Source organism: Gopherus flavomarginatus, chromosome 3 (genome assembly GCF_025201925.1).
Source record: "Gopherus flavomarginatus isolate rGopFla2 chromosome 3, rGopFla2.mat.asm, whole genome shotgun sequence".
Taxonomy (NCBI): Eukaryota; Metazoa; Chordata; order Testudines; family Testudinidae; genus Gopherus; species Gopherus flavomarginatus.
In genome coordinates this window covers 184,126,094-184,153,399 of record NC_066619.1, presented here as the reverse complement: position 1 = coordinate 184,153,399, position 27,306 = coordinate 184,126,094, and the positions used below count along the sequence as shown (strand labels likewise).

At 41.3% G+C, this 27,306-nt stretch overlaps 1 protein-coding gene across 7 annotated transcripts in view; it reads right to left on the bottom strand.

The window, feature by feature from the left end:
• The window catches only part of SPATA5 (spermatogenesis associated 5), a 313,506-nt gene that overhangs the window by 208,769 nt on the left and 77,431 nt on the right, over positions 1–27,306 (bottom strand). For 6 of the 7 annotated variants that reach the window (XM_050946311.1, XM_050946312.1, XM_050946313.1 and 3 more), the window contains exon 14: positions 9,636–9,762. In XM_050946311.1, coding sequence (XP_050802268.1) covers positions 9,636–9,762 — 127 coding nt within the window. Of the gene's footprint in view, positions 1–6,701; positions 6,769–9,635; positions 9,763–27,306 lie in introns of those variants that run through there. The other variant, XM_050946317.1, reaches the window with a different exon arrangement.

Here is a 27,306-nt window from a genome sequence, read left to right as displayed (position 1 = left end):
GACATACATGCCAAACTTCAGACTCATTTTACAATTTAAAAAAAACTGCGTGAAGGAATGGGCAATAGGCAATCCAGGGCCCTAAGCATACCACAAAATATGGTCCCTTGTGACAGTGACAGGAGGTCCGTTTCCCTCTCAGAGAGGCAAGGGCGACAGCTAGAGTGGCCACTGATGCGTACCCGGAATATCAGACATTCTGGTACTTCTGGGAATGGCATGAGCCTGCCCCTTCCTGCACGACACCAATACTCCCAGATTGCATGCGAGGTCACTCCACATGGAAGATGCCATTTAGAAGAGCATGCCACCCCGCCCCTGCTGGCATGACCTCACCCGCACTGTGCATGCAAGGCCATGGTCCACAAAGAATGCCATTTTGAAGAGCACACAGTCTCGTCCCCACCAGCATGACATCACAAGCAGAGTTCATGAGGTCATACCAGCAGGGGCTGAGTAGCACACTCTTCAACATGGCATCCTCATGCATACCAGACAAGACCACATCCAGTTTTATACCTGTACCGGACAGGGCACTAACTGCACAAAAGCAGGACCGTCCTGCTTCAAACCACATGAATGGCCGGCCTCGCAACAGCAGCTTCTCTACTCTTCTCAGTTTCAGAAACTATTGGGTTGAGCTCCCTTAGTTGAGCCTGGGCCTTGTCAGTTCAGCCCTCAGGCATGTTAATGAGCCCAACTGGACTGCAGCAGAATTGCCTGATAGGCCAGCCTGCACAAATGGCTGAAAAGAGCCAACAGGTCTACATTTAGGCTTGGCAACAGCTTGTTGACTGTTCAATGCTTAGATCCGGCAGTTGCGATCACCCGTGCCTCCCTCGTTCCCATCCTGCCACAGTCTGCTCCTGCCCTGTTCTAGCCCACACCAGCCCAGCTCCCCTTGCCCAGCTTCTGACTCTGGCTCTCACCTTTGGCTACGCTTACTGGCTCTAGCTCGGACCCCTGACTCTGACCCTTGGATTGATTCCTGCTTCCTGACTCTGGGGCCAGACTGTGTCTCTGATCACTAGGTCAGACTGCCAACTCCCAGAAGCAGCAGTAGGGACCCTACCCACACAGCAACAGCCATACAGGATTAACAGGGGGCAAATGGAATTCTATCTTACCTAAGAGAGGGAGAGAGTAACAGCAGGGGGGACCACGCCTGCAATACTTATCTCAGTAGCCAGAGTATATCTGCTTTAATGAGGGCTTGACGAGGCTACACCCATCTCCTTCTCTTCACACAGAATTCTCTTTCTGCAGAAAAGGACCTCGGGGTTACAGTGGATGAGAAGTTGGATATGAGTCAACAGTGTGCCCTTGTTGTCAAGAAGGCTAACAGCATTTTAGGCTGTATAAGTAGGGGTATTGCCAGCAGATCGAGGGACGTGATCATTCCCCTCTGTTCGACACTGGTGAGGCCTCATCTGGAGTAGTGTGTCCAGATTTGTGCCCCACGCTACAAGAAGGATGTGGAAAAATTGGAAAGAGTCCAGCAGAGGGGCAACAAAAATGATTAGGGGGCTGGAGCACTTGACTTATGAGGAGAGGCTGAGGGAACTGGGATTGTTTAGTCTGCAGAAGAGAAGAATGAGGAGCTCTAGATGGTTCTCAGTGGCACCTGATGACAGAACAAGGAATAAAGGTCTCAAGTTGCAGTGGGGGAGGTTTAGGTTGGATATTAGGAAAAACTTTTTCACTAGGAGCGTGGTGAAGCACTGGAATGGGTTACCTACGGTGGTGGTGGAATCTCCTTCCTTAGAGGTTTTTAAGTCAGGCTTGACAAAGCCCTGGTTGGGATGATTTAGTTGGGAATTGGTCCTGCTTTAGCAGGGGGTTGGACTAGATGACCTCCTGAGGCCTCTTCCAACCCTGATATTGTATGATTCTAAGGTGCTGAGGGATTCCCAAGCAGTGGGTCTTATTACGGTTATATATAGGGCCTAATCAAATTCATGGCCATGAGAAACACATGAAATCAGACTGTGAAATATGGTCTTGTGTGTGCTTTTACCCTATACTATACAGATTTCATGGGGGAGACTAGTGTTTCTCAAATTGGGGGTCCTGACCCAAAAGGGAGTTGCAAGGGGTGGGGGGGTGTCACAAGGTTATTTTAGGGGGAGGGTCATAGTATTGTCATTCGTACTTCTTCACTGCATTCCAAGCTGGGAGGCCTGAGAGCAGTGGCTTTTGGCCAGGTGCCCAGCTCTGAAGGCAGCACAGAAGTAAAGGTGACAATACTATACCGTGCCACCTTTACTTGTGCACTGCTGACTTTAGAGCTGGCGGCTGATACTGGCGGCCTCAGACTGACGGCCCAGCTCTGCAGGCAGCAGCACACATACCATGCCATCCTTACTTCTGCACTGCTGCTGTCGGCGGCTCTGCCCTCAGAGCTGGGCTCCTGGCCAACAACCAACACTCTCTGGCTGGCCAGCTCTGAAGGCAGCACCGCCACCAACAGCAGTGCAGAAGTAAGCAAAGCAGTACCACACGCCCTCCCCGCCCCCCCTGTAACCTTGCAGCCCCCCACAACTCCTTTTTGGGTCAGGACCTCTAGTTAGAATACCCTGAAATTTCATATTTAAATAGCTGAAGTCATGAAATTTATGATTTTTAAAATCCTCTGACCATGAAATTGACCAAAATGGAATTTGGTAGGGCCCTAGTCATGTAAAATGAAGGCAGCAGCTCTCAGTTATTTTTCAGGCTCACAGTAGGCCTCGCTGCATCCGTTACACTTGGTTCATGTTTCCAAGGTTTTCATCGTGATCATGAAGACGAGAAGCTTATCTTTAGAAAATAAAAAGTAAGTTTACATTCTGATATAGCCATATCACTGTAAGCATTGGGGCCCTGAGCACTAAGCTATAGTGCCGAGCCTTTCATCCAACCCTGTGTGTAAGGGCATTGTTAGGCAGAATATTTAGATTCCCCCAGAATCCTACAGAAGTCAAGTATAACTTCATAGTTTCAACCTTAGCAGTCGGTTTACATTATGTCTTCAAGGCTGTCTCTGTAAAGACTAGGACTAAAAGATTTATTTTTATTTTAAATGAAACCTGAAGTTCTCCTTTATGATTCTGTCCCCATCAAATTAGGGGGTGCCGTGTGTAGAATACACAAAGTACAAAGCCCAGCTCAACTTTTCTTTGTACCCAAGGCAACTGTAATCCTATCATGTTGAAGCCATTACATAAACGAGACATTTGTGTGTGATCAAGATGAAGAGTACAAGGCAGGCCCTAAAGTCACCAATAGGCAAATACACAAATAAATGAGTATACTGTGATAGGAATTGTAATTTATGCCAGCAAATCTGACTGGTAAACATGCTTACAGTATCATCTGCTTTAATAACACACATATTTCCAGACAATAACTAATAAATATGCAAGATTCTTTATTTCCTTTAACTCATAAAACTGCAAACCTAAATATTTGAATTTCTTCCATAAGCCTCAAGAAAGGCAGAACTTTGAAGTTTCTAAAGAGGAAAGATTATTTTCTTTTGCCACAGGCCAGAAATTAAAAATTTCTTTACTGATTCTGCCAAACCGCCATATAATGTACTTTTTATTTTCATCAAAATAAACCACTTTGAATTAGAGCTGTCCCATAGCTACTCAGTGATCAACATTTTGAGGGTCAGACCAACTTTGTAAACCATTCTATGAACCCTCTGACCAAAAAGGTCCCTCCAAAACCACGCAAGATCAAACAGGATTGTGGGGAAAGAGTTTTATTCCATTTCGTCACTGTTGGCAGTTTTTGGGGACAACACATGCTGCAGTTTTATTTTGTTCACATGATCAAAACAGTGGGTTGCATACACATGTTTTTTAACTAAATGAGATAAATTCAACCCTGGGTGGTAAAGCTACTCCAAAGAATAATTTGGTCCCAATGTTTTCAGTAAAAAAGTTTTTAGGGCTAAATAAAAATACAAAAAGGAGGAAAATGTTCCTCTGTACTGGCATATTTAGAGCATATTCATGAGCAGCATGCAAGAAATCTTATATTTGAACCTATATTCTTCCAGCCTGTTTACAGTTTTAAAAAAAGCACATATAAACTCCCAGTTCTTTGGCATTCATTGCATTATTTGTGCAGCATTACAATTTCAGTTTTATACTGCTCTAAAGCATAAGAACATAAGAATGGCCAAACTGGGTCAGACCAAAGGCCCATCTAGCCCAGTATCCTGTCTTCCAACAGTGGCCAATGCCAGGTGCCTCAGAAGGAATGAACAGAATCATCAAGTGATCCATCCTATCGTCCATTCCCAGCTTCTCAACACTGATGAAATCCAGTTCATCATCAATCACATCATCTCATTAATCTTCATTTGTCCCATCACATCCTGTCATTCTTATGCAAACGACACACTTGAGGATGCAACTTTTCTGCACTCCATGATAAGGGAGAGTAAGGCTGTTAAAAGCCCCAGGGTGCCATCCCAGAACACAGACCATCCCTTCATTCAACGCCTTGTGTTTTACAGCAAATCTAATGTGTTTGACATTCAAATTTGACCCAGCAGGAGGTAAAACTATTTGATTTCTCAGCTACACACATCTCACTTCCTGTGCTGAAACACTCACTGAACTCCCTAGGGATCTAACAATGTCTTGCTTCAGCATTCCCTTGCTAATGGAGATTGACATACAGCTCAAGAGGAAGAAGATATTTGCATGGGACATGTGACAAAAATAGCAATCCACCCTTCTCATCTCTAGAGTTAAGATCTACACTAAAACCCTGGGTATGCTGAGACTCCATGATACAGAAGCAAGTTGGTTTAGATTAGCGAATACCAAAGAGGAAAAACACATAGGTTACCTTCCAAGGAAATCTGGTAGAGAGCACGCTGGAAAGACTGTGCACACTCAATTACAAGTCTGTTTAAAACATTTAATTTTAGGTAGAATAAGAGTACACAAGGTCTTAAAAAGTTTTAGGCCCCAAAAATTATTCCCTGAGCCTAGAAGTCAGCATGAATTAAAATCATTTCCCATACTTGTACATCTGTCTCATCAGTTCTATTCCTACAGCTGTTCCTCAGACACCACAGGTGGTGAAAACTAAACTTATCTGTTGCACAACAGGAAGGATTTTATTATTATTATTTATTCATAACAGTGTTTTGTTTCATCAGCACCTTCAATAAATGCTCTGAACATCTTGTTCCCATCATATGTGTGAATGTAGGAAGAGCAATTTTTATTAGATGGGAAAAAATACAGGAACAATAGAGGTATGTAAAATAAGACATTTTCTCTGAGGAAAGTAGCAACCACCCCAGAACAACCTTAGCATCATGTGAGAAGTGAATAAGAAATAAAGTTGGTTAAAATGTCTCACACAGTCTTAAATGTGGCGGTGAGGTTATTGGCAATAGTGCTTAGGTACCATGGTGATAGTCCAAGAAATTATTATAATTAATAGATGTATGTCACAAGTACCAACCACATTTACAGTTAAATGGATGGCTAAAAATATGTGCAAATAAGAGAGCTCAGATATCCATATTCACAATGACAGCAAAGCCTGCATTAGACTGAGGAAAAATACTCTTCTACTTACTTGCACTCTATATTCTCAAAAGTCTGTCTCAAACTATATGAAAGAACCATAAACTGTATATTAATAGATAGAGAAGAAACTACGTAATAGAAACATGCCGGATTTATGTTTACTCTTTTGTTAAGTTAATATATTTAGACACATCATAAATACCTTCCAAACTTTACTCTCTTCACAAAGCTAAGAATAGAACCTCCAGTAAAACTGACAATATTCCTCAATCCTGAAACACCAAAGCAAAGAACAGATGTGCATTGTACTTGTGACTTTTTACAGTATATAAGGAACACACATTAAAATGAACATACAGTTATCATATGAATGCTTGAGAAAGGCATCTATTGATTAGAAATATGTGATTACACTATTGAATATTTAAAAACGAATTCATATTTTAAAGTTTTTAAAGGCATATATAGAAACTGACTAATCCTAATGTAAACCACAAATCCACATTGCAAGATTTTCCAGTTGTTACTTTAAGAACATCACTATTCTGGGCCTCAGTATAGTGTTCACGCTCTCTCTTTTCCCTTCCAGAGAAGAGAAAGAGCAACCACCGTAAGCATCTGTAACTCCTGGGGTAGAGTAGAATAATGGTGCAACCTACTTGACTTGTAGGCAGCATGATGTCACTGTGGGAATGTGTACACTAGAGCTGGACGTGTAATTTCCAACTTGGGTAGGCATATCTGTGCTCTGATCCATCTAGTGCACTAAAATAGCTGTGTAACTGTGGCTGCATGGCTAACAGTTGTGCTTCCAGTGTGCCTAGAATTTCAGATAGGATTGTACGTGAGGTAGCTAGCGCATCTCATTGCCTGTGCGGCTGCAGCTACACTGCTACTTTGAGAGTGCTAGCTTGATCAGAGATAGTACGGGTATGTTTACTTTGCAGCTGGAACGTGCAATTTCCAGCTCCACTGTACAAACACCGCCACACTGACTCACTGGTTCTCAAACCTCATTCCGCTGCACTTGATTTCTCTCCCCCTCCACAGTCAGTATAGACCAGCAAGATTCTAATCTATATCTATCTATAAAACAGCCCTTTTAAGAGAGTTTCTTAACCTAGGAAAATAAAATCATTTCAAAATATTTAAATTATCATTTTTTCTCCCTTGTCTTTCCTTTTGTCCAATCCAGTAATAATTAATAAATAACAACGATACAGCTCTGTAAAAACAGCAATAAAAGGAGGTAGGAGAAGCATAATTTGTATTTAAAAAATAATGTAAGAAAAAAGTTAGTCTTATCCATTTCTCATAGATTTTAAATTTTGTAAGGCAGTCAGGGAACTTTTCTATTCAGAACAAACTATAACTTAATGGGCCTGTGTTCCCTCTTCATTATCTGTTGGCAAAATCAAGAGCTTCTAGGCATTTTCACTGACAAGTGGTAACAGCAAATACACAAACTAGTATTTTGAAGTTAAAGTAAGAACTTACTGAAGTAGCAGTCCAAATTACACAGGACAAAAGAAGAAAAGCTAATAGTTAACAGCAACCCTTCCATTTAAATTATATTAAGCTGAAAACCCTTTCCCTCACTAAGAGGAAAATCCTTGTCACCCAATTCCAATCTCAGCTAAATGGGATCTGTATATGTGACTTTCATGGAGATAAGGGAACAGAATTCTTCCTCTCAACCACCAGAACATCTACAACGCTACTCCAGGGTTTCTACTACAGGTATTTACATAGTATTCTGTTCAGTGGAGCCATTTATTTTGCACTTTGCCAGAAATGGCAAAACTGAGGGAAGTCTGGGATCGTAAAGGGCTTCGTCACCTTCCATCCTTATTGCCTGTAGGTGAAATTTTGTTCAAGTTCAGTAAAGTTTCAACCTTTTGGCTAATTTCTAAATAGATCTACGTCTCCTTTCATTGGTTCCTGTCTTCAGCAGTATATCTCCTCCTCCCTCTGCTGGTTCTGCAGCAGCAGCTAACTAAAATAAACTATTCCCAAGAAGTGGATGTACAAACAGATCTGTGCATGGACCAGCACTACATACTGTGACATTAGAACAAAACCAAATTAAATTTAAAATCCTTCAGTCCACGCGATAGAGGTCTGCTTTTGCAGCAGAGGTTGTAGCTGCAGAATGCTGTATTGCTACTAACAGAAGTCCTGCGCAGTTATTAATATTACAGTTTGGTAGCTGCTTGTTGGGTTTAACAGCCAGCTGCTAGAGAAGGCTAATTTCAAGGATGAGTTTTGCTTACTGTCATTTAGTAGGTTTCAGAGTGGCAGCCGTGTTAGTCTATCAGCAAAAACAATGAGGAGTCCTTGTGGCACCTTAGAGACTCCTCGTTTTTGTCATTTAGTAGTTAGCATGTTTGTGTAGTACTGCCCTCTTCTGAATGGAATGTCTTGCTCAAGTGTGATTATGTTGCTCTAGAGCAGGGGTTCTCAACCTTTCTCATTCTGAGCTGCCCCCCCACCCCACCCCCCGCATACTATAAAAACTCCACAGCCCACTGGTGCCCAACTGATTTTCTGCTTCTAAAACCCAGGGCCGGTCTTAAGGACAAGCAGTGCAATTGCCTGTGGCCCCCAAAAAGCTAAGCTGCTCAGGCTTTGGCCTCAGCCCCCAGTGGCGGGGCTCAGAGGCCCGAGCTTCAGCTCCATGCAGTGGGGGCTTCAGCTTTCTGCCTGGGCCACAGTGAGTCTAACACTGCCCCCGCTTGGCAGCCTCCCTGAAACCTGTTTGAAGCCCCCCAGGGGGCCCCGGATCCCTGGTTGAGAACCACTATTCTATAGAATATCTGGTCAAAAATTGGGATTTCCATCCATGGGGAAATTTCAATATTTCAAAATTTGATATTTTCCCAAATTGGGACAAAACCTTGAATACTAGAATTTTTGGCTGAACAGATAGTCCAACCAGAGGGGAGACCATGGTGCATAATGGGAGTCCAGCCAATGAGTCTGGCGCATAGAGAGAAATAGGGGCATGAGGCGCCCAAAGCTTCAACTTCTAGGAAGCACTGTGGCAGTGCAGGTGACCACAAAATAACATCAAACTGACCCAAAAGGAAATGTTTCTCTTCAAACATTCAGATTTGTCAGATTCAACTCAGGTTGACCTGATGCCAAATGAAATATTTAGTTTAAATTTTCTCAACAGAAAATTAATATTTTTGGCAAGAATCAAAAAACTCCCACAGATAATTTCAATTAGAAATGACATTTTCAACTGAAATTTATTTGAGGGAAAATTCCTGACCTGCTCTACCCTAGAGGCTAACACACAAATTGTATAAAAAAGCTTTAATGATAACCGCCATCAGTTGAAGGTCTCTTGGACACAAGTGATAGAGAGTTGTGTTTTTTGGAGCCAAAGTCAAGCAAGCAAAGACTTCCTTGAGTAAGGACCACCACTTAGAAATGCTTCTTAGAGGAAAGCAGTTCAAACTTAGTCCATTCCAGTGTGTTTTACTCTGACAGGAGAACATGGCTGTGGACTGTTTTAAAGTGATTGGGGGGGGGATTTGTTTTTGTTTTTTTGCAGTAAGCTACAGATTTAAGTTTCTCAAAATGTAAAATGAGGTGTAATTATTATCCAGCTATAAACAAATCAGTATCTAAAGAGAAATTGTAATGTTTTACACCTGGAACAGCTATGGCTGGAAATGAGCTGAATTAGCAGCACTGATTACTAAATATTTTCAAAGGAAATAACTAATGAAACCAGCAGTCCAGCAAACTCCTTCATAAACAAACACTATAAGAGCAAAATAGACACAAGTGGTTCTACAGAAATATTACAAACATCCTGTGAGCTTGATTTAAAAGATTTTTTTTTCAGAAACTGATACTTAAGGATGTTGCACAATATTTTTGTTTTCACTAAGCCTCATGTAACAAAAAAAGGAAATGCAGACATAATCCTTTCCTCCTCCTTTGTCTCTGTTTTCAAACATCTTCCCTTAAACAGAAACTGGATTAGAGAATTAGGGAAAAACACTGAAAGAGAATCAAATTATTCCAGAAGCTGGTTTTCATAAGAGACCGTATATACCACAATGCAACTATTCTTACCTTGTCTATCATATCTGGTCGGTTTGTAGCTGCCAAAATTGTCACATCCTTTAACTGTTCTATCCCATCCATTTCTGTTAACAGCTGAGCCAAGACACGGTCTGCTACATTCCCAGCACCTGAAGACCTGATTAACAAAAATGCCACAGCATTAGTTTTCCCTTCCCAGATAATTACCAAATGAGAAAGGGTTTACGCTTCTGTAAAACCATCAAAACAAAAACAAAATAAAAAAAACAAACACTTTTTCAACTTTATAGAATAGCTTTCTGATTTCTTCACTTTCATCTTCAGTAGTTGAGGGAAAAAATAACATAAATCATGTAAACTAGTTAAGGCTATATTCCAGAATTAGCTCTTCAAAAGATTTCTCAGTATTCATAAAAACATGTGGGCTTGTCACTTACTACCCTGCCACGGCGGACTGGACAAGGTTTTCACACAATATAAATAGTCTGGTGTAAATACTTCTAAGGTAGGAGTAGCTGGATTCACATGGCTTCCTAACTAAACAGACAATACCTCAGTTCCTACCACTACCTAGGTGACTACTTATGCCACCCTATGCAGTACAAAGTACAAGTACTTTTGCATTTTGCAGTGTCCCACTATATTTTCACTTCACTCTCCATCAAATGAGACCAATTTGAGCGCTAGCCAGCTAACTCATAAAAACATTTCCTGCCTTTACAATTCATCCATCTGTTTCTCCAGGAGAAGAGAAGAGAGAAGAGAAAAGAAGGAAAGAAAGATACAAGTGTCAAGTTTTGAAATCCCAAACACATTAAACCCCAAAACAGAGGCATAAAACATTTTATGCATTTGAAGAAGTTTGGGAACTGATTCTAGTCACACTAAAATCAATGCCAAAACTCTTAAATACACATGAAAGAAATGTTAAGAAAAAAGTAATTTCGTATTTTCTTTACAGCTTCTAATTTTTTTAAGCTAACTACAATACACTTGGGTTAACTCATAGTACAATCAGCGAACTGCCTTCTGCCCAAATAAATGTATGTACATAGAAGAGAAAGATGTTGCATAATGCAAAGTAAAGGAACAAACTGTATGGTTACTTAAATCCCACTTACAAAACCTTTCTGAAATGTTATGCTTTGGTCTGAAGACATCATCAATACTAGGTAAAATTATTAATTCAGCATGAAATATACTTTATTTCAAAAATGTTATAAGAACTAGGGGTATGTTGTTTTACCAAAAAATACTAAGACATAAAAACTAGGAAACATTAGGGCCATATACATATTTTGTGTGTGTAAGTGTGAGTGAGAGAGAGAGAAGGAAGAAGCTTAATATCAAAGCCAACAGATCATCTTTGCATATAATGAAAATATAATACGAGAGATATAAGAGGTAAACTAAACAAGTGCCAGTTCTCTCCTGAAAGAAAAGAAATAGAAAAGTCAGCAACTATAACAGTATCCGAAACAAAATCAGAATAAAGGTTTAGTTATTATTAAAGTGTGTTTTTAAAAATCCCTAACGTGTCTGCATGGAAGCAAAGCTGTGCCTACAAATTCACAGGCTTGGGACCAGACGCTGAACTCTTGATTTTTTGAGATGGGTGAGATTTTCTATTGAGCTAAGCCAAAATACTGGGTCTCCTGAAGGCAAAGACAAATCAGCAGCTTATTCCAAAAGCTCCCTCTGCTGAACAACTTCTGCAAGTAGAGTTGAGAAGTTTAAACAGGTGGGGGAGGAAAGGGTGGAGAGTAAAGCCAAAGAGTGTTGAGACTAAAATTTTACTGACCCCAAATAACAGAATTTAAATCATAGAATTAAGGCCTGCTTCTTGCACACGGTAAAACTCAGACCATCATCAAACAGGATTTGCCCACCAAAGATGTAAAAGACACAGTAAATCATCCAGGATCAGCCCCCTTGCCATAACAGGATTGCTCCCTACAGACAACTTACATTTCTTCATAACTTCATGCCACTCCGTCTCCCTGTACTTAAAGGGACAGTTTCCAATATATTTTTTAAAATGTTATTCTCCATTATTTATATCTTCCTAGTGATGCTCATTTTATCCCTCTTTTTTTGGTAAGCATCTCTTTTGTCCCCAGCACCACTTATATCGCTGAAGGAGCCTTATCATTACAACAATTTAAAAAAAATATTTAAAATAACTAGATTGTGTACACATATGCGCGCGCACACACACACACAAATAATATTTGTTGGCCATATTGTAATTTAACATGAAAAAAATCATATCAGATTTCAAGATACAATAAAACTTTTAATTTCTGCATGTCTTTATTTTTTTGCAATCTTATGCTGCATGCATACTAATGCATCACCACTGCTGATGCAATATGCATTTGAGAACAGCACTTGATAAATCTTTTAGAGTCGGAGAGATCATAACTCACAGAACAGTTATTGCTATTGCTGTTTCTATAATTTTCAAGGGAAAAATAATGGATTTTTAACTTATTGTTGATATTCAGAATCTGGAAGACATCTCTTTCTTGGTTTAATAAATGTTGCCTAACACAATAATGGGGTGGGCCAAGGGGATTGTTAGGAAATATTAGAGAAGGGACTTGTTTGTTAGTCAGCTTTTTTGTTGTGCTGCAGCAGTGTTAAAAATTCCTCAGTGAAATGAGTGCATTTCTAACAGACCCAGAGGTCACAGCCCTATCAATTTAAAAGGAGCAGAATGTGATAAAATACTACAGCTGTTTGCAGAAGGTTAGTAAATACTTTTCATAGAAATAGATCTTTAAAATACATTAGCGTCACTTTTTGTAAAATAAACTAATCTTAATAATAAAGCCCCCACAGCCTGAAAAGACTTATACATGGGCTTAACATCTCACCCTTGGGTTTACTCAGAGACATACAATTAGGCATGAAAGTCTCTAAGATCAGTGCCTAAATGAAAACTGCACATGAAAATGCTCTGAAACTAGAAGTCACCGGGAGAGGTTTGGAGGTTTAAAAAATAGCAGGAATACGTGCTTATTTTGGTGGGGGGGGGGCACATTGTATCCCTCCTGATATGAACATCTATGCTGCAAGTCCCAGCATGGAGACAATGTTTATCCCAAGTATAAAAATTATGGACAAGGTGGACTTGGAAAGTAACTGAACAGCATCTAAATTAATCTCATTGATGGCAAAATCCCCAAATGTTTTCAAAGAGTGAAAAGAAAAGTTAAATTACAAACTACATACTATGTGTACATAAGGCTTAAGAACATACTCTCCCCACTCCCACAATACCGTACACCAGGCCTGCACAACATGCAGCCCGCAGGCAAGCGGCGGGGTGGGGCTGCTGGGGTCGTCCCCTGCCCGGGGGTGTGCGTGTGGCTGCCTCACAGCCCCGCACGCGCTGCACTCCAACCGCCCTAACAGCCAAAACCACATGTGTCTCCATCTCCCACTCCCCCCCACCTGGCGTACAGCGGGTGCATCACTTCTGGGGCCCGCTGAGGTGGGAAGCGCTGGGCACGAGGCAGAGCCAGTAAGTGCCAAGCTAGGGGAGGGGTGCCCTGCCTGGGCTCAAGCTGCAGCTCGGGGGGGGACTGGGCTGAGGCCCCCCCTCAAGCCCCCGCTTCAGTTGGGGGCAGGGCAGCTACTGCGCTGGTTGGTCCCAGGGCAGCCTCCGTAGTGATCGAGGGAGGGGGTTGAACTGTCTGTGGGCAGCCAGGAAATCCCCGGGGGAGGGGGGTAGCTGGGTGTGTCACCTGCCCTGCCCCGACTGCTGCCCCCTTCCCTGGTCCAGGGACCTCCCCTGCCCACACCCCAGCTCCCTGCCACCCCTGTGTTTGTGTGTTGGACAGTCACATCCAATACCTTCACACTGCCCTCCTTTCCCCTCCCCTTAGTTCATAGCCCCAGAAAATCCCTTCAAAGTGTCCCCCTTTTCCCCTTCCCTTATTTCATGGGGGGATGATGCTTAAAAAAAAAAAATCATTAAAAAAATTGTTTGCTTTAATTGACAAATTCTTAATAAAGTCTCTTTTCCCCCCACACATACCTTCCTTTTCGGCCCACAGCTGTTTCAGTGGGGCGGTGCAGGAGAAGGAGGGTTTGTTTCTGCAGGGTGGGCGGCACGGGAGGATGGGGGGGGGGGTCCATGGGGCCAGGCCGCACTGAGGCAGGGGATGTGTTTCAGGGGGGAGGGGGCTGCAGGATGCTGTGGGGTGTTTCAGCAGGGCCGAGTGGGGGTTGGCCCTCAGCTGTTTTCTTTGGAGTAATATGGCCCTCGACGCTTTACAAGTTGTGCAGGCCTGCTGTACGCTAATCCAACAGCATGAACTCCTACCTCCATGCAGAACCCCACTGAAGGCAATGGTATTTGGTACCAGACCAACAGCACAAGATACCAAATCCCAATGAAGAAATGTGGTCTTTTTTTATTATTTGGCATTAGATAGGAAATATGCTACAGGCAGAAGAAAAATATTGTATGGTAAAGACAGGTGGCTGAAAAAAATTAATAAAATGTCTGAACATAAAATGCCTGATACACAGACAACTGTGCTGAATTTGCGTGTATTTACTCATTGAACTAGATAGTCATATTGCACCATATTTAGCCTGTATTCTACAGTAAATAAACTCTTTTGGCTTAACAGGATATCCTATAAAAATGCAGACAGGCATACATTTATAGCTAGAGATTTCTCCACCAGCTGCTCCAGAACTGCATCATCACCATGTGCTCCAAGGAGCCCCAGTGCTGCTTAAACCGTTAATCTGAAGGGTGACATACAAGTATGCATTTTTCCATTTTCCCATGATTTCCCAGCAAGGGTTTCAAATTAATGCAGGCAATTCTCATTAAGGCTGCCTGGACTTCTGATACATGCGGCAGTTAGCAAAAGAATTATGATTAGCCCTCCAATCCTGCTTACACATTGCCAAAACCAACGGCCAGTCAAGCAGACTGCGCCCCACCCCCACCTCACCAGACTTCCACACATTGATTTCATCATCATAGCTACACAGAAACAGTCCTCAAAAGGCACGTACTGGTACAGACTCGTTTCCTGTCAACAAACTGACTGAGAATGAAGGCAGTCAAAATTAAGAGTTTGAGAGAGAGTGCACGCGTGCCTTACCCTCACCACAAATTCCCAGAACTCCAAACTAAAAAAGGGGGTAAGAGAAATCTGGCAGCTTCATTACTGCCTGAGAATTTTAAATCATTTGTAATGTTGGGAAAATAAAATGACAGTTCTTTTTAAATATATGAAATAGGACTAATGTTTGTACAGTGCTCTGAAAAATGTAAAGCAGTAGCTAAGCATTAAGCATTACTATCAGTTTGCGTGTCATTCTTTCTGTGTATGGATTAATTTTTTCATCAAAAATTCTTTAACTCACTTTCTACACATTTACAATAATCTTACAGTATAGCACTTATTTTTTAAATAATTTGGAGCCAGATACTGCCACCCTTACTCCCACTGAAGTGTAAATAACTCTGCAGGTAGCCCATTGGTTTCAGAGAGCATGACTATGCATGTCTTTACTCATAACATGAATTCCAAAGTATGTCAGGTGAAACTACACTTCTACCCCCCCCCCATAATGCGGTAGAGGAGAGCCGAAAATCCCTACCGCATTATAGCTGAAACCCCGTTATATCAGGGTAGAGGCAGCAGGGCTCTGGCGGTGATTTAAAGAGCCCCGGGCTCCAGCCACTGCGGGGAGCCATGGTCCTTTAAATCGCTGGTGGAGCCCCGCTGCCGCATCCACGGGATAGCGGCGGCAGGGCTCCAGTGGCATTTAAAGGGCCCGGGGCTCCCCACAGCAACCGGAGCCCCGAACCCTTTAAAGCACCACCAGAGCCCTGCTGCTACCACGCTATACGTGAACCCGTGTTCTATCGGGTCGCACTATAGCGGGGTAGAGGTGTATTTATATATTAATGGCACTATTTAGTGTAAGACAGGCAGATAGACTCTAGGCCTCAATAGTAGTGAAAGATCCATTTCCTATGTACATTCTGAAGTGAGAGATTCCTAGAATACAGATGTATTTTATATTGCATCAAGGTCTTAAAATTAACCACTGCTAACTGATTGACAACCAAAGCAGCACATATGCTGCTCAACATATGGGATTCTGTGGCAGGGTGTACTGGCACTACTGGTACCATGACAAACAAGGGGTTAACCTCCATTTACCTTCCTCCTCCCAGCTCCTGGAGTCTCATACAATGCCCGTTTAAATTAATGGGAGTCTGATTTCAATGGGTGTTGCACGTGGCCGTCTTTGCACAGATACCCAAAGAAAGAGCTGTAGGAGTGGCTGCTTGGGTGACGGTGGGAAGGAAAGAAATGCATTTGGGATGGTAGGGCTCCATACCCAGCATCAGATAAGTGAGGTGAACCTCAAGCTGAGGAGTTTACTTTATGTGATAGGGTATGTGCAGGTGATGCCCAAAACCATGGTTTAAAATAAATTTAACATCCCTGTTATATTTATAAGCACTACCTTTGGGGAAAAAAGGTTGCGGACACCAACATTTCCTCACCACCACCACCGCCAAGACACTGCAGGCTGTACTTATTTGGCACATCTAGCTCATTGTACAGCACCATGGACATTTGGCATTATACTGTGTACGTGATATGCTTATTATTTATCTCCCTCTCAAATAAATAGACATTCACCTCCAAGGCTAAATAACTAGTTTTTAAAAAAGGAAGCCATTTTTGAGATAATCTATTTTTTCACTTCTTAAACTTAAAGCTGAACAGATTTTTTTAAATTCAAAAAGAAATATCTCCCCAAAATGAGATGTTAAAGATTCAGCTCATGAATGAAATTTGTAAACAAGTATTCATAATGAAAACACAGACAGACCCTTAGTCCTAGAGGCGTTTGCAGGACTGATGTAAAAATGAGTTGTTTTGCAGAATACAGCATGTATCATTTTAACTCAAACTTATTGAAGCCCTGATCCTGAAATTGATCAGGTTCACAGTTCGCCTGCACAGAACTCTGTCGACTTCAATGGGGCTTGGTGCAGGAGCCCTGAACAAAGTCAAGTTGCAGAATCAGAACTCTAATGTAGTAGATAAGAAGGTGGAAGACAAGGATTGCTCAATGAAAGTAAATTCTAAGAAATCAAAAGAAAGATTCACCAGTGTCTTTTGGATTAACTGCTTAAAAATCAACCCAAGAACCTACTTATTGCCTCAAAACATGCTTTAAAGCACCTAAAGAAGATACCTGTAAGAATGATGAAGTTCCTGTTTCCTCTTATCTGTTTTAAATATAGTATCCTGAAGCTTCCACATAACTTGAAGGCCGAACTCCACTACATTTTTTTACATCCGTAAAAGGACTATATCATGCTTAACTGATTTCAGCAACAGCGACTCTGCTGTTCAACTTTCCAGAAAAATTACTGAACAATGACTGCTTACTATTCTGCATACGAAGGGCCAATGCTGCTCCCACAGAAAACAGTGCTGCAACTGACTTCAAAGAAAACAGATTTAGGGTCACAGTAAATTATATGTGCAGTAGGTTGATAATAGAAAGCATAACACCACTCACATGACAAAAAAGTAAATCTGAAAAGAAAAAAAATGGTTAAGTAATAGCAAAATAAATACCACCACCTAGCATTTATAAGAATTCCATACAAACATTAACAAATTAACCCTCATAATAAAACCATGAGGTAGATACATATTTCTGTGCCCATTTTACAGGTGGTGGGAGAATTTAAGTGACTTGCCCAAGATACACAAGTGTCTGTGTCAGAACGGAGATTAGAAGTCAGCAGTTCCTGGTCTTGGATCCGTGCTCTGACCCATAGATGACACCTCTCTGACAAATCAAATGAGGTTTAAGAGACTAATTTGAATTCACAAACCATGGGCCTAATCCTTCTTGCTTTGTTCACATGAATAGTCCTACTGAAGATAATAGGGGTAAACTGAGCAGGGTTTGGCCAAATAAATATGGAGCATCACAAAGTCAGCCTTTTGGAAGGAGAGGAGGGTGGCAACCCAATGGACACCTGGGATATTGCAGAACAGTGTAAGGGAACTCCAGGAGAACCCCCTACTCTGCCAAGATGTACCATGGAACTTAATGTTTATGCAGAGCAAGCAGGGCACTCAAGTCTCACAGTAAAACATGGAATTCAACTTATCTACCTGCGAAGTATCAACTGGTGAGCTGACCATGCCAGGTTTTGAACACTGACTATGATGGATTTCAAGGAGAATGTAATGCTTTGGTTACTCTCAGGTAGATCCATTGGGACTGCACTGCTGGGAAGCCAGGGAGAAGTTGGAAAGGGCTGCCATGGGCAAGGGTAGCATCTCAGCACAGATGACTCTGAACTTATGGAGATAAACAGGTTAGGGGACAGACCCCACAGCTTCACCATATGAACCCCTCCACCCAATAGCATGCTGAGGAGTAATCTCTACATGGGAATCATCACTGAGATTTCTATGGGAAAAGTTTCCCATAGTTTTTCATGGTGGGGTTGGAAGGGAGACAATGTGGCCCATTGTATGCACCATATTATAATAGACAAGACCTACATAAAGGTCTAGTTTTTTGTTGTTGTTTTTTTTTTTTTTACCAAAAAAGTTATAATAAAAATCGAAAGGTATGAGCTTTAAAAATCTTCCAGTAAAAGTAGTAATTTGAGATTCTGTCATTTTCAGGAACTATAAAAGGAAATAATTTAACATTGAAACAAATGTGAAACTCATTGACATAACAAAATAGATGGTATCAAAAAATTTATATCTGCTCAAGCAGATCAGGATTCTGAACTTCTCTATAAGTAAAGGGTTCCTGAAATACCAAAGCCCCCTGCCAGAACACTCCCACACAAAAATCACTCCACTCACATAGTCTGAAAGATTTTATTGGGTCTGACATTTCTGTCAGGGCTTTGTAGGGGTAAACTGTCAGCAAGAAGCATCTGCCAAGTCAGTCTTTTCAGTCCAACTGCCATGATCGTAATTAACTGTCACACTGTTTTATTTCCTTCCCTCACAAATTTTGATGAAATATGGCTTTGGCAGTTTCATGTTTTCCACAGTATCAAAAGAAAATTCTACTCCAATAGCATTAGCAGCTAATAATAAATAAGTAATAATAGCAATATCTTCCCAGAGAACAGTAATTTTTCATAATGAAAATGAAGATATTTGCCAAGAAAAATGGTTTTAAAATGGATAGGAGCCTTATTTTACAGTTGAGCCTTTTTTCTTAAATATTGATATGACTTCAAGAAACATCTCCAGATCGTGAGTAAAAATTACTGGCCTTGCAAACAATTCATGCAAGCAATACAGTATGGTTATAACTGACACTTCTGTTCCCTGTAGCACCTTTCATTCAAGGATTTCAACATAATTTATATGCATCCACTCATTATCCCTTCAAGGTAACATTACTACCATTTTAGAAATGGGGAAACTGTGCTACAGAGATGTTAAGTGACCCCGACACACACACACACACACACACACACACACACACGGTATCTCACAAAGCAGATGGATAGCAAAAATGTGTGTAATTATTACTGAAACACTGATTATCTTTTAGAAATATTGAGCCATATTCATATCTGGCACATGCAGGCACAACTCCACTCAAGTTCGTCAATTAGGCCACCAGTGAAGTCAGACCACTGTTTATATTAATGTGATGGACTTTATAGAAAAGTCTAAAACTGATAGTTTGTAAAGTTAATTGCAAGTTAAGCTATTTCAAATTTTGGCCAATCAAAAAATGGTGTATGATAAGTGTTAAAATAAGAAATCTTCCTTCAAAAGCAGGGAATTGCTTTGGCCGTACTGGTAATGACACAAAGCTACAGAGGATCATAACTCTAACCCTTCTTCTGCTCACCCACTGCATCCTATGTTTGGACACTACTTGCCATATGTTTTCCACCCAACTATACTGAGGCACTACCCATAGTAATGCATCCTTGTCCTCCCCCTCTCCCACGACTGCAGACCATTCAAAAGGAGAGAACCTGGGCAAGTCACGTAATCCACGACTCAGGTTAAATTTTTGGCTTTATGAACATCTGTGTACATATGCATCTTCTCCATTTATGCCAACCTCTCATCAGTTACTTGGAGGAGTGAGACAGGAAAAGAGGAAGGAAACCATGCAATAGAGTCTGTTTGAAATGGGGTTGTAGAAGGATATGATCATGAAAAATAAAAAGGCCTTGCAAAAATGCATGTTACTCTTCAGAATTTAACTGACCAAGGAAAGGGAAGTAAGAGTCACATCCTCCCTAATTCAGTGTTGTGTTTCAATATCTGAGAGTTTTCCCAACTGCGCAGGCCCACGCTGCTCAGTGAGCTGGTACAGAATGGGTCCTGTGAGCTGTTCTCCACTGGCTCAGTCTGCTCTCAGATTCGAGCAGGCAGAGCTCCCTCTCATTATGGGCTGCTAACCTTCCCTCCATCCATTCTCCTCCTAGTGAGAAATAGTTTAAGAGCCCTGCAAGCACTCGCTCTCTCCTGCACCCCCCACCTCAATGTGGGGAAGAGAAAGTGGAAAGAGCACCTGGCAGTCACTCACTCCTTCTGTTCCTAGACAGAAGCTGTCTTGCCTATGCTTGCTTGCTCTCTCTCAGAGACTGTGAACAATTTTGCCTCGTTTCTGTGGCCTGGAGAAAACGACCGTGCTCCCTACAGCTTTCCTATGCCCCAGAGAGATCTGGGAACCAGATTTCTCCCAGTACTCATCTCTCATCCTGGACCTTTCTCCCCACCTCAGCTCAACCACAAAAGATATTATAAAGGACAATGAGTGAAGAAATAAGAGACATATACAGAATTGATTTTGCTGGGAGCAGAGCAGAGGGAAATATACAGCATGGATTTGGTGGGGGAAGAGTAGGGGGGAAGATACCAAATGCATTTGGCAGGGAGGGAGAAAACAGACTGGATTGGGGTGTGTTTGTGTCTTGGCGGGGAGCAGTTCACTAAGTGTGGTATGAGGAAAAGAGTGGATTGCAGTGGTGTGTGATTGGGAAGAAAGCTAGTGAAGTGAGGTGGTGCTTAGTGGACATATATGCATGTGAAAGAGGAGTGGGTATGGGTCAAGATGATATGTTTGGGGAGAAGGAAAAAGTACATGAGAAGAGAGAAAACATTCATTCTAAGGGGCTGAAGGAACAAAAAGAAAAGGGAAGAACAGAGAACAGATCACAAAGGGCAAGTAACGTGACAGCACGAGGAAGGAAAGGGAGATTAGAAACAGGGAGGAGGAGAATTGCCAGGGAATACAAGAAAGACTGAGGGAAAGGTAAGGGAAAGAACACCATGTATGGAAAAAAGTTTAATTCTAAAAGTTACATTAAAATATAAAACCCATTATGTCTCTGTGTACATAGCACTGTATATACACATGCACACTTACAGAAACTATCCTTTTTAAGAATTACTTTGGAGTTGTATACACAAAGGCAATAGCTGATTCCTGCAGAGCAAAGTTTTTGCCTTTCAAATGATCCCAACTACATCAAATAGTTAGAATTTCCTGCAGGAGGATACCCACAGACCTTCCTCCAACGGATCAACCCCAAACACATACACACTGAATTCATAATTATTTAGGTGATTGGCCAAAAGATATTACCCAGGCCATTTATATCTCCTTGTCTACTCATGACAGTAGTTGCACGTGTATTGAGGGGAGGCTATAAACCTTGTTCTCCCATCTGTGCTGCAAATGCCTAGGCACAACAGGAAGATGCTAACATTTAGAATTCTGTTATTCTGTCTGCACTGCAGCTGTCTTAAAAGAAGAAACCTGATGCATAGTACATTTTCCATTTCCTTTCATTCCGTTTCCTCAGCATTTCTCCTTCTGTGCATTCCTGAAAGTTAATCAAGTTGAAAACTGTAATCAATCATGTCTACCATGGAAGCAACTAAAGTTTAATCTGGAAGTATTACAGACTAGAATGTGAATAACGAGTCTGGATTTCACTTTTAGAGCCATGCATTATATCAATATTTAAATACAATGCCAATCCAGCTGGATTATAAACTAAGCCTAAAATATTTAATTGGTTCTAAATACAATTAGGTCTCCTTTTTCTTCCAAAAGAAATACATTTATAAGAACTAAGGCCCTGAACCTGCAAGCACTAAAGCACATGCTTAACTCTCACATGTGAGTAGTCCCACTGAAGTCAGTTAAACTACTCATAGGCTAAATGATTATCGGGTCAGGGCCTAGGAGTCTGATCCACTCATGTCAATAATACTCCTACTGCCTTCAAGAGAAAGGGGAGCTCAAATTACAAAATTAAAAATATGCAGTCTGCTAAAATTAGAAGTGAAATTTACAGACAGAGTATTTAAAACTATTTAAGACATGGCATACATGATGGAGTATTTATGCTAGACAAGAGTCTTTAGCAGTTAACTTTACTGAGTACATAGAGGTGTCAGATATTCATTAAATTTAAACAGCATGTGGACAGTGCAGCTTGTAAATATTGCTATTCCAAAGTAAACTCTTGCCCTGTTTTCTGAAGTTATTTTCAAAAAAAACAGAAAACTTTAGCCCTTTACAAATCCTCATTAGGCCTGGAACCTTCGTTTTGCTAGAAATCTGGTTCAGAGGAGCCAACCTATTTCTCCAGCCACTCTTTCTAAATTGAAGCTAACAGCCAGAAATTCAAAGGCCCTGATTTTCCACAGCATCCGAATGCAGCTCAGATGTGCTGGAGAATGGCAGTGGCAGTGAATCAGCTGAGGTTCTCCCAATTCAGGGCTACCCACTCCCAGGATAAGTTAGAGCAAGAGAGGTCCTGCTGCAACTTACGCTGCTGGCAGAAAATCCCTTACAACAGCAGAGGTTCAAGAGTAGTTGAGCTCTGCTCTTCCACGCCTCCTCTCCCCTCCACTACTAGGCTTCCTCCCATCCTTTTACACCAGTAATGCAACATGGGGGCAGATGAGGGGGTCTGTACCATCTCCAGCAACTGTGTGCTAGTGGACATTCACCCTACACAGGAAGACTTCTCTGCTGGGAATCTTTTACCTATTTTAGGGCACTTTGCCCTGCGCACATCCAGCTCACACATTTTAAGGCCAGAAGGTAGTATTTTGAGCTGACCTCTTGCATAATACAGGCCATAGATTTCACTCAGGGAAATCTGCAAGCCTATTAATTTTGTTTGTGCTAAAGCATGTCTTTCAGAAAGACAGCCAATTTTGGTTTAAAGACAGAAGATTTATTAAACCAGAGATGCCACACCCTGTAAACAGAAGATTCTATTCCTCCAGGAATTCCTTCAAACCTGGATGCCTAAATTTAGGATTCTAAACCCATATTTTGGCATTTCAATAGTGCATGGTTTTATACATGCTGAGCAACCCAAGCTCCCATTGAAATATACAGGGTTTGAAAACTGTGGCTTGTAAATTTATAGATTTATCTTCCCACCGTGGTTTAGTCATTTTAATGTAGTTTATGCACAGAGGGGGGGGGGGAAACACATCCCCCAAATATCATTCCCAGGGCCGGCTCTAGCCATTTCGCTGCCCCATGCACGGCGGCACGCCACGGGGGGCGCTCTGCCGCTCACCGGTCCCACGGCTCCGGTGGACCTCATAGACTTTAAGGTCAGAAGGGACCATTATGATCCACCGGAGCCATGGGACCAGCGGACCCTCCGCAGGCACGCCTGCGGGAGGTCCACCGGAGCCGCCTGCTGCCCTCCTGGCAACCGAAAGAGCGCCCCTCGCGGCATGCCGCCCCAAGCACGCGCTTGGAGCGCTGGTGCCGGCCCTGATCATTGCTATATTACTCCTTGGAGGGGCTGCTATTTAGGAAGCACCGAGGTCTCCTCCTCATCACTCCCCGCCCCTGCCCAAATAAAACTGCTAGCCTAATAACTATCTTAGCCTTTGATTTTATAATGCATATCACTGATTTTTTTTAAAGGAATTTAATAGTGTCTTTCACTCCAGCCTATAATGCTTTATGTCTTATGTTAAAAGATTTTGCACCTAAGGGGAGAAAAGTTTTTTTGCTTCAGAAAAGCAAGAAAAAGAACAAATAAGTCTATTGCCCAAAAATCCTAAAATTTTACACATACAAACAATAATCCATTTCCAAAGAACATAGGTTTCTTAAATTCAGCGAACAGAGTGTCTGTGCTGCATTTACACAGAGCCATGTTCATTCATCACTTTCAAGTCTGATTACCAAGCCATTTCCTGTTGGCAACCTCTAATGGCCAGAAGAATTAGGTTTTACATAGTCCGGATACCAAGGAATAACAAGGACCCATAATTCTCTGCAGCTACGCACTTTGTTAAGAGTTTTAAGCTTTGAAAGGGGAAAGGATTAATGGAACCAAACATTCCTTGCTCACTGTTGTATCTGGATCAGTAATGTGTTCCTGACCTTAACATCGCAGTCTTTTCTGCAAACAGTCATAACACCATTTTACAGAAGTTAGAGAAAAACAGAACTAGCTAATGGAACCGAGAGTTAGTCAGAACCATGGAATGATGGAAAACATCTATTATATCATCTAGTCCTTCTCTCTGCCAGTGCCCTTGTTGCACATAAATTTGTGATTTCTCCAGTTTTGTTTAAAATGTGCCAAGAAATAACCTGCCACTACTTTCTCGTGACTGTTCTACAGCATACAAGATCTCACTGTCAAAAAAATGTTTTTCAGCAGAAGTTTTCTTTTTCTTAATTTAATTTCATTATTCTACTCATAACCCCTTGTAATGTCCTCAGTAATTCCTCCCCAGCCTTGTTGTTTACACCCTTCATGTACTTATAGATTTATCTCCTCCCTTTCATATGTGCCTATGGATATATATTTAAAACTCAAACTCAATCTCAATCCTTCCAGTGCCTATTTTTTTTGTTTTTCTCTCTACTTCTCTTGCATTTGTTCATTAGTATATTTTGTAAAGGTAATACAGTCTTAATAAGGAGCATTCTACAGCACTCTGCTGTAATATTAAACAATTATCAAGAACCACAGTAGGGAGAGAATGCTAGATTGTGTATTAAATTATGGGATTCTGGATTAGTAATGTGCAAATCAGCGAGATGCAGTAACACTGCAGTACTATGCATCTTAATTTGGGCAATCATATTGTGTGAGGCATTGTCTAATAGTCTCAACAAAGGGATAGAAGGCAGGAACTTCTAAATTCTAATCCCGGTTCTAATAGTGCTTCTTGCTTTTTGGCCTTAGTCACATCAGTCATTCCGTCTGAATTTTCTCATCTATAAATTGGGGAGAACACTAATTAGTTGTATTGTGAGGATTAGTTGGAAAAACTTAATAAGTATTATTCCATTTGTGGATACTACACCTCTACCCCGATATAACGCAACCCGATATAACACAAATTCGGATATAATGCAGTAAAGCAGTGCTCCGGTGGACCAAAGCAAGTCCAGTATAATGCGGTTTCTCCTATAACGCGGTAAGATTTTTTGGCTCCCAAGGACAGCGTTACATCGAGGTAGAGGTGTATTTTTAACTATTCAAAAAACTACCTTAACAGTTTATGATTTCCTATGTCTGTTTATGGAGATATATTTCTGCCAGAGATGTCTCCCAGCACCAGAAAAGGTTATCTGCCTCCAAGCTCCTTGGATCTGGCTGATTTTCTGTTCAAATGGAGTCAACAAATAAGACAATTTGTAAACAGAATTTAAAAAGAGGAAAAAAATCCTTATAAAAATTGTATCATAGTACTTTGTACTGCCAAGATAGAGAAAAACAATTCAACTCACTGAGAGAGGGGACAACATAAACAGGTGTTTCCTTCAGTATGGTTAGTAATATTACAGGAAATGGATCTCCAGAGGCTGCAAATCGTTAGCATCTCTAATGCATTTGCAAATTCCTACTGTGCAAAATCAGCCTGTGAAAACAGGCTATTTCTAATAAGTGCCTTGTCTGGTTTCCTACATTGTTTAATTTCAGATGAATTTTATGAGAACTCGGCTACATATTTTACCTCCCATCTGCTTCAGATTTGACAATGAAATATTTGTGTGTCCCACCCTGTTCTTTTTAAAGCTCTAAAAACAGATGTCTCCAATATAACATGACTACAGCAGGTCATAACATGTATTTCAGCAAGCTGTCTTAGGGCGATTTTTTCCCCTGCAGGTAAGAGAAGTTGGGTTATTTACCCCCTAAAAGAACCAGAAAACCTCAGAGCCTCAGGGCGTAGACTGAAAAGGCTGGTTAAAAAATTACTGTGCTTTATTCGTCAAAAAAAAAAAAAAAAGTTTCTTCTTGCTGAAGTAGAGTTTCTAAACATTAAATACATTAACAATTCTATAATGGGTAGTTTTGTTATTTTGTCTTTCTTCCAAGACATATTTTTGCTACATCTATTGTGATACGCAGGTTGGTGATTCTAATGATTTACTAGGATACTGTTAACATTTCTAGAAAGTTTACACATTTTCTAGTTGCAGAAATAATATATTGAGAGGGAGATTGATGGGGAAGCCTTGTACCACGTGCCAACTTTTGAAATTTCAGGAGAAAATAAGGATTTATTTGTAAATGATTTTAGAATATAGCTGTATTCAACACAAGTTACCACCACACACTAAACAATGTATTGAAACTGATGAAGAGTCCCACTGACATCTTTTATCCCTGTCTTCCCGTTTTGCTGGTATCCTCTACAGAAACTGGTACAGAGCCTGCTACTTCTCTCACCAAAGTCAAACTCTTAGGTTATATCTACCTAGAGAGCCTATGCCAGTATAGCTATGCTGGCAGAGTCCCTTGAGTAGATACAGCTTATGCCAACAGAAAGGAGTTTTTCTGCAGGTGCAGGAACACCACCTCCCTGAACAATGTTACCTATGCTGACAGAAATCCTCTTCTGTCAGCATGGCTGCATCTACTCTGGGAGCTTTGTTGATACTAATGTCACTAGGGGTGGGTGTTTCTTCTCCCCCCACCCCCACTCATGACCAACGTTGCTGTGCTGCTATAAGTTTTAAGTGTAAACTAGGCCTTATAGGCAACACTTGGGGCTAGAATGGCCATAAAAAAGTACCTGCCAGTAAACTGATTGGATTTGCATGAATGGGAAGATAACACGCAACAAGTACCACACAAGCTACTAGTGAGAAGAAATTGTTTTAAAAAAATTTAAACTATAGCAAGTCTAACTGCACAAGCTTAAGTTATAAGAGGAAGTAGGTACATTTGAAAAAAAAACACATTTCTACTGAAATAAGGAAGTAAATTACACCAACTGAAAACTTCTACCCTTCTTTAGCAGGTGTGATGGGGCAAGGCTAGATGGCTACAGTAAAGTAGTAAGGAACAGGTGTTAGCCCCAGGCTAACCAAACCCCTAGTACCATGGTAACCAAATGGCAGTTGTTCCAGGTTCATCAAGACACCTGGGGCCAATTAAGATCTTTCCAGAAGGCAGTGGAGATAGCTACATTGATTGAGCCACCTGAAGCCAATCAAGGGCTGGGTGGAACTAGTTAAAAGCCTCCCAGTAAGTCAGTGAGATTCACGTGTGAGGAGCTGGGAGCAAGAGGCGCAAGGAGCTGAGAGTGAGGGTATGTCTACACTACAGGATTATTCCGATTTTACATAAACCGGTTTTGTAAAACAGACTGTATAAAGTCAAGTG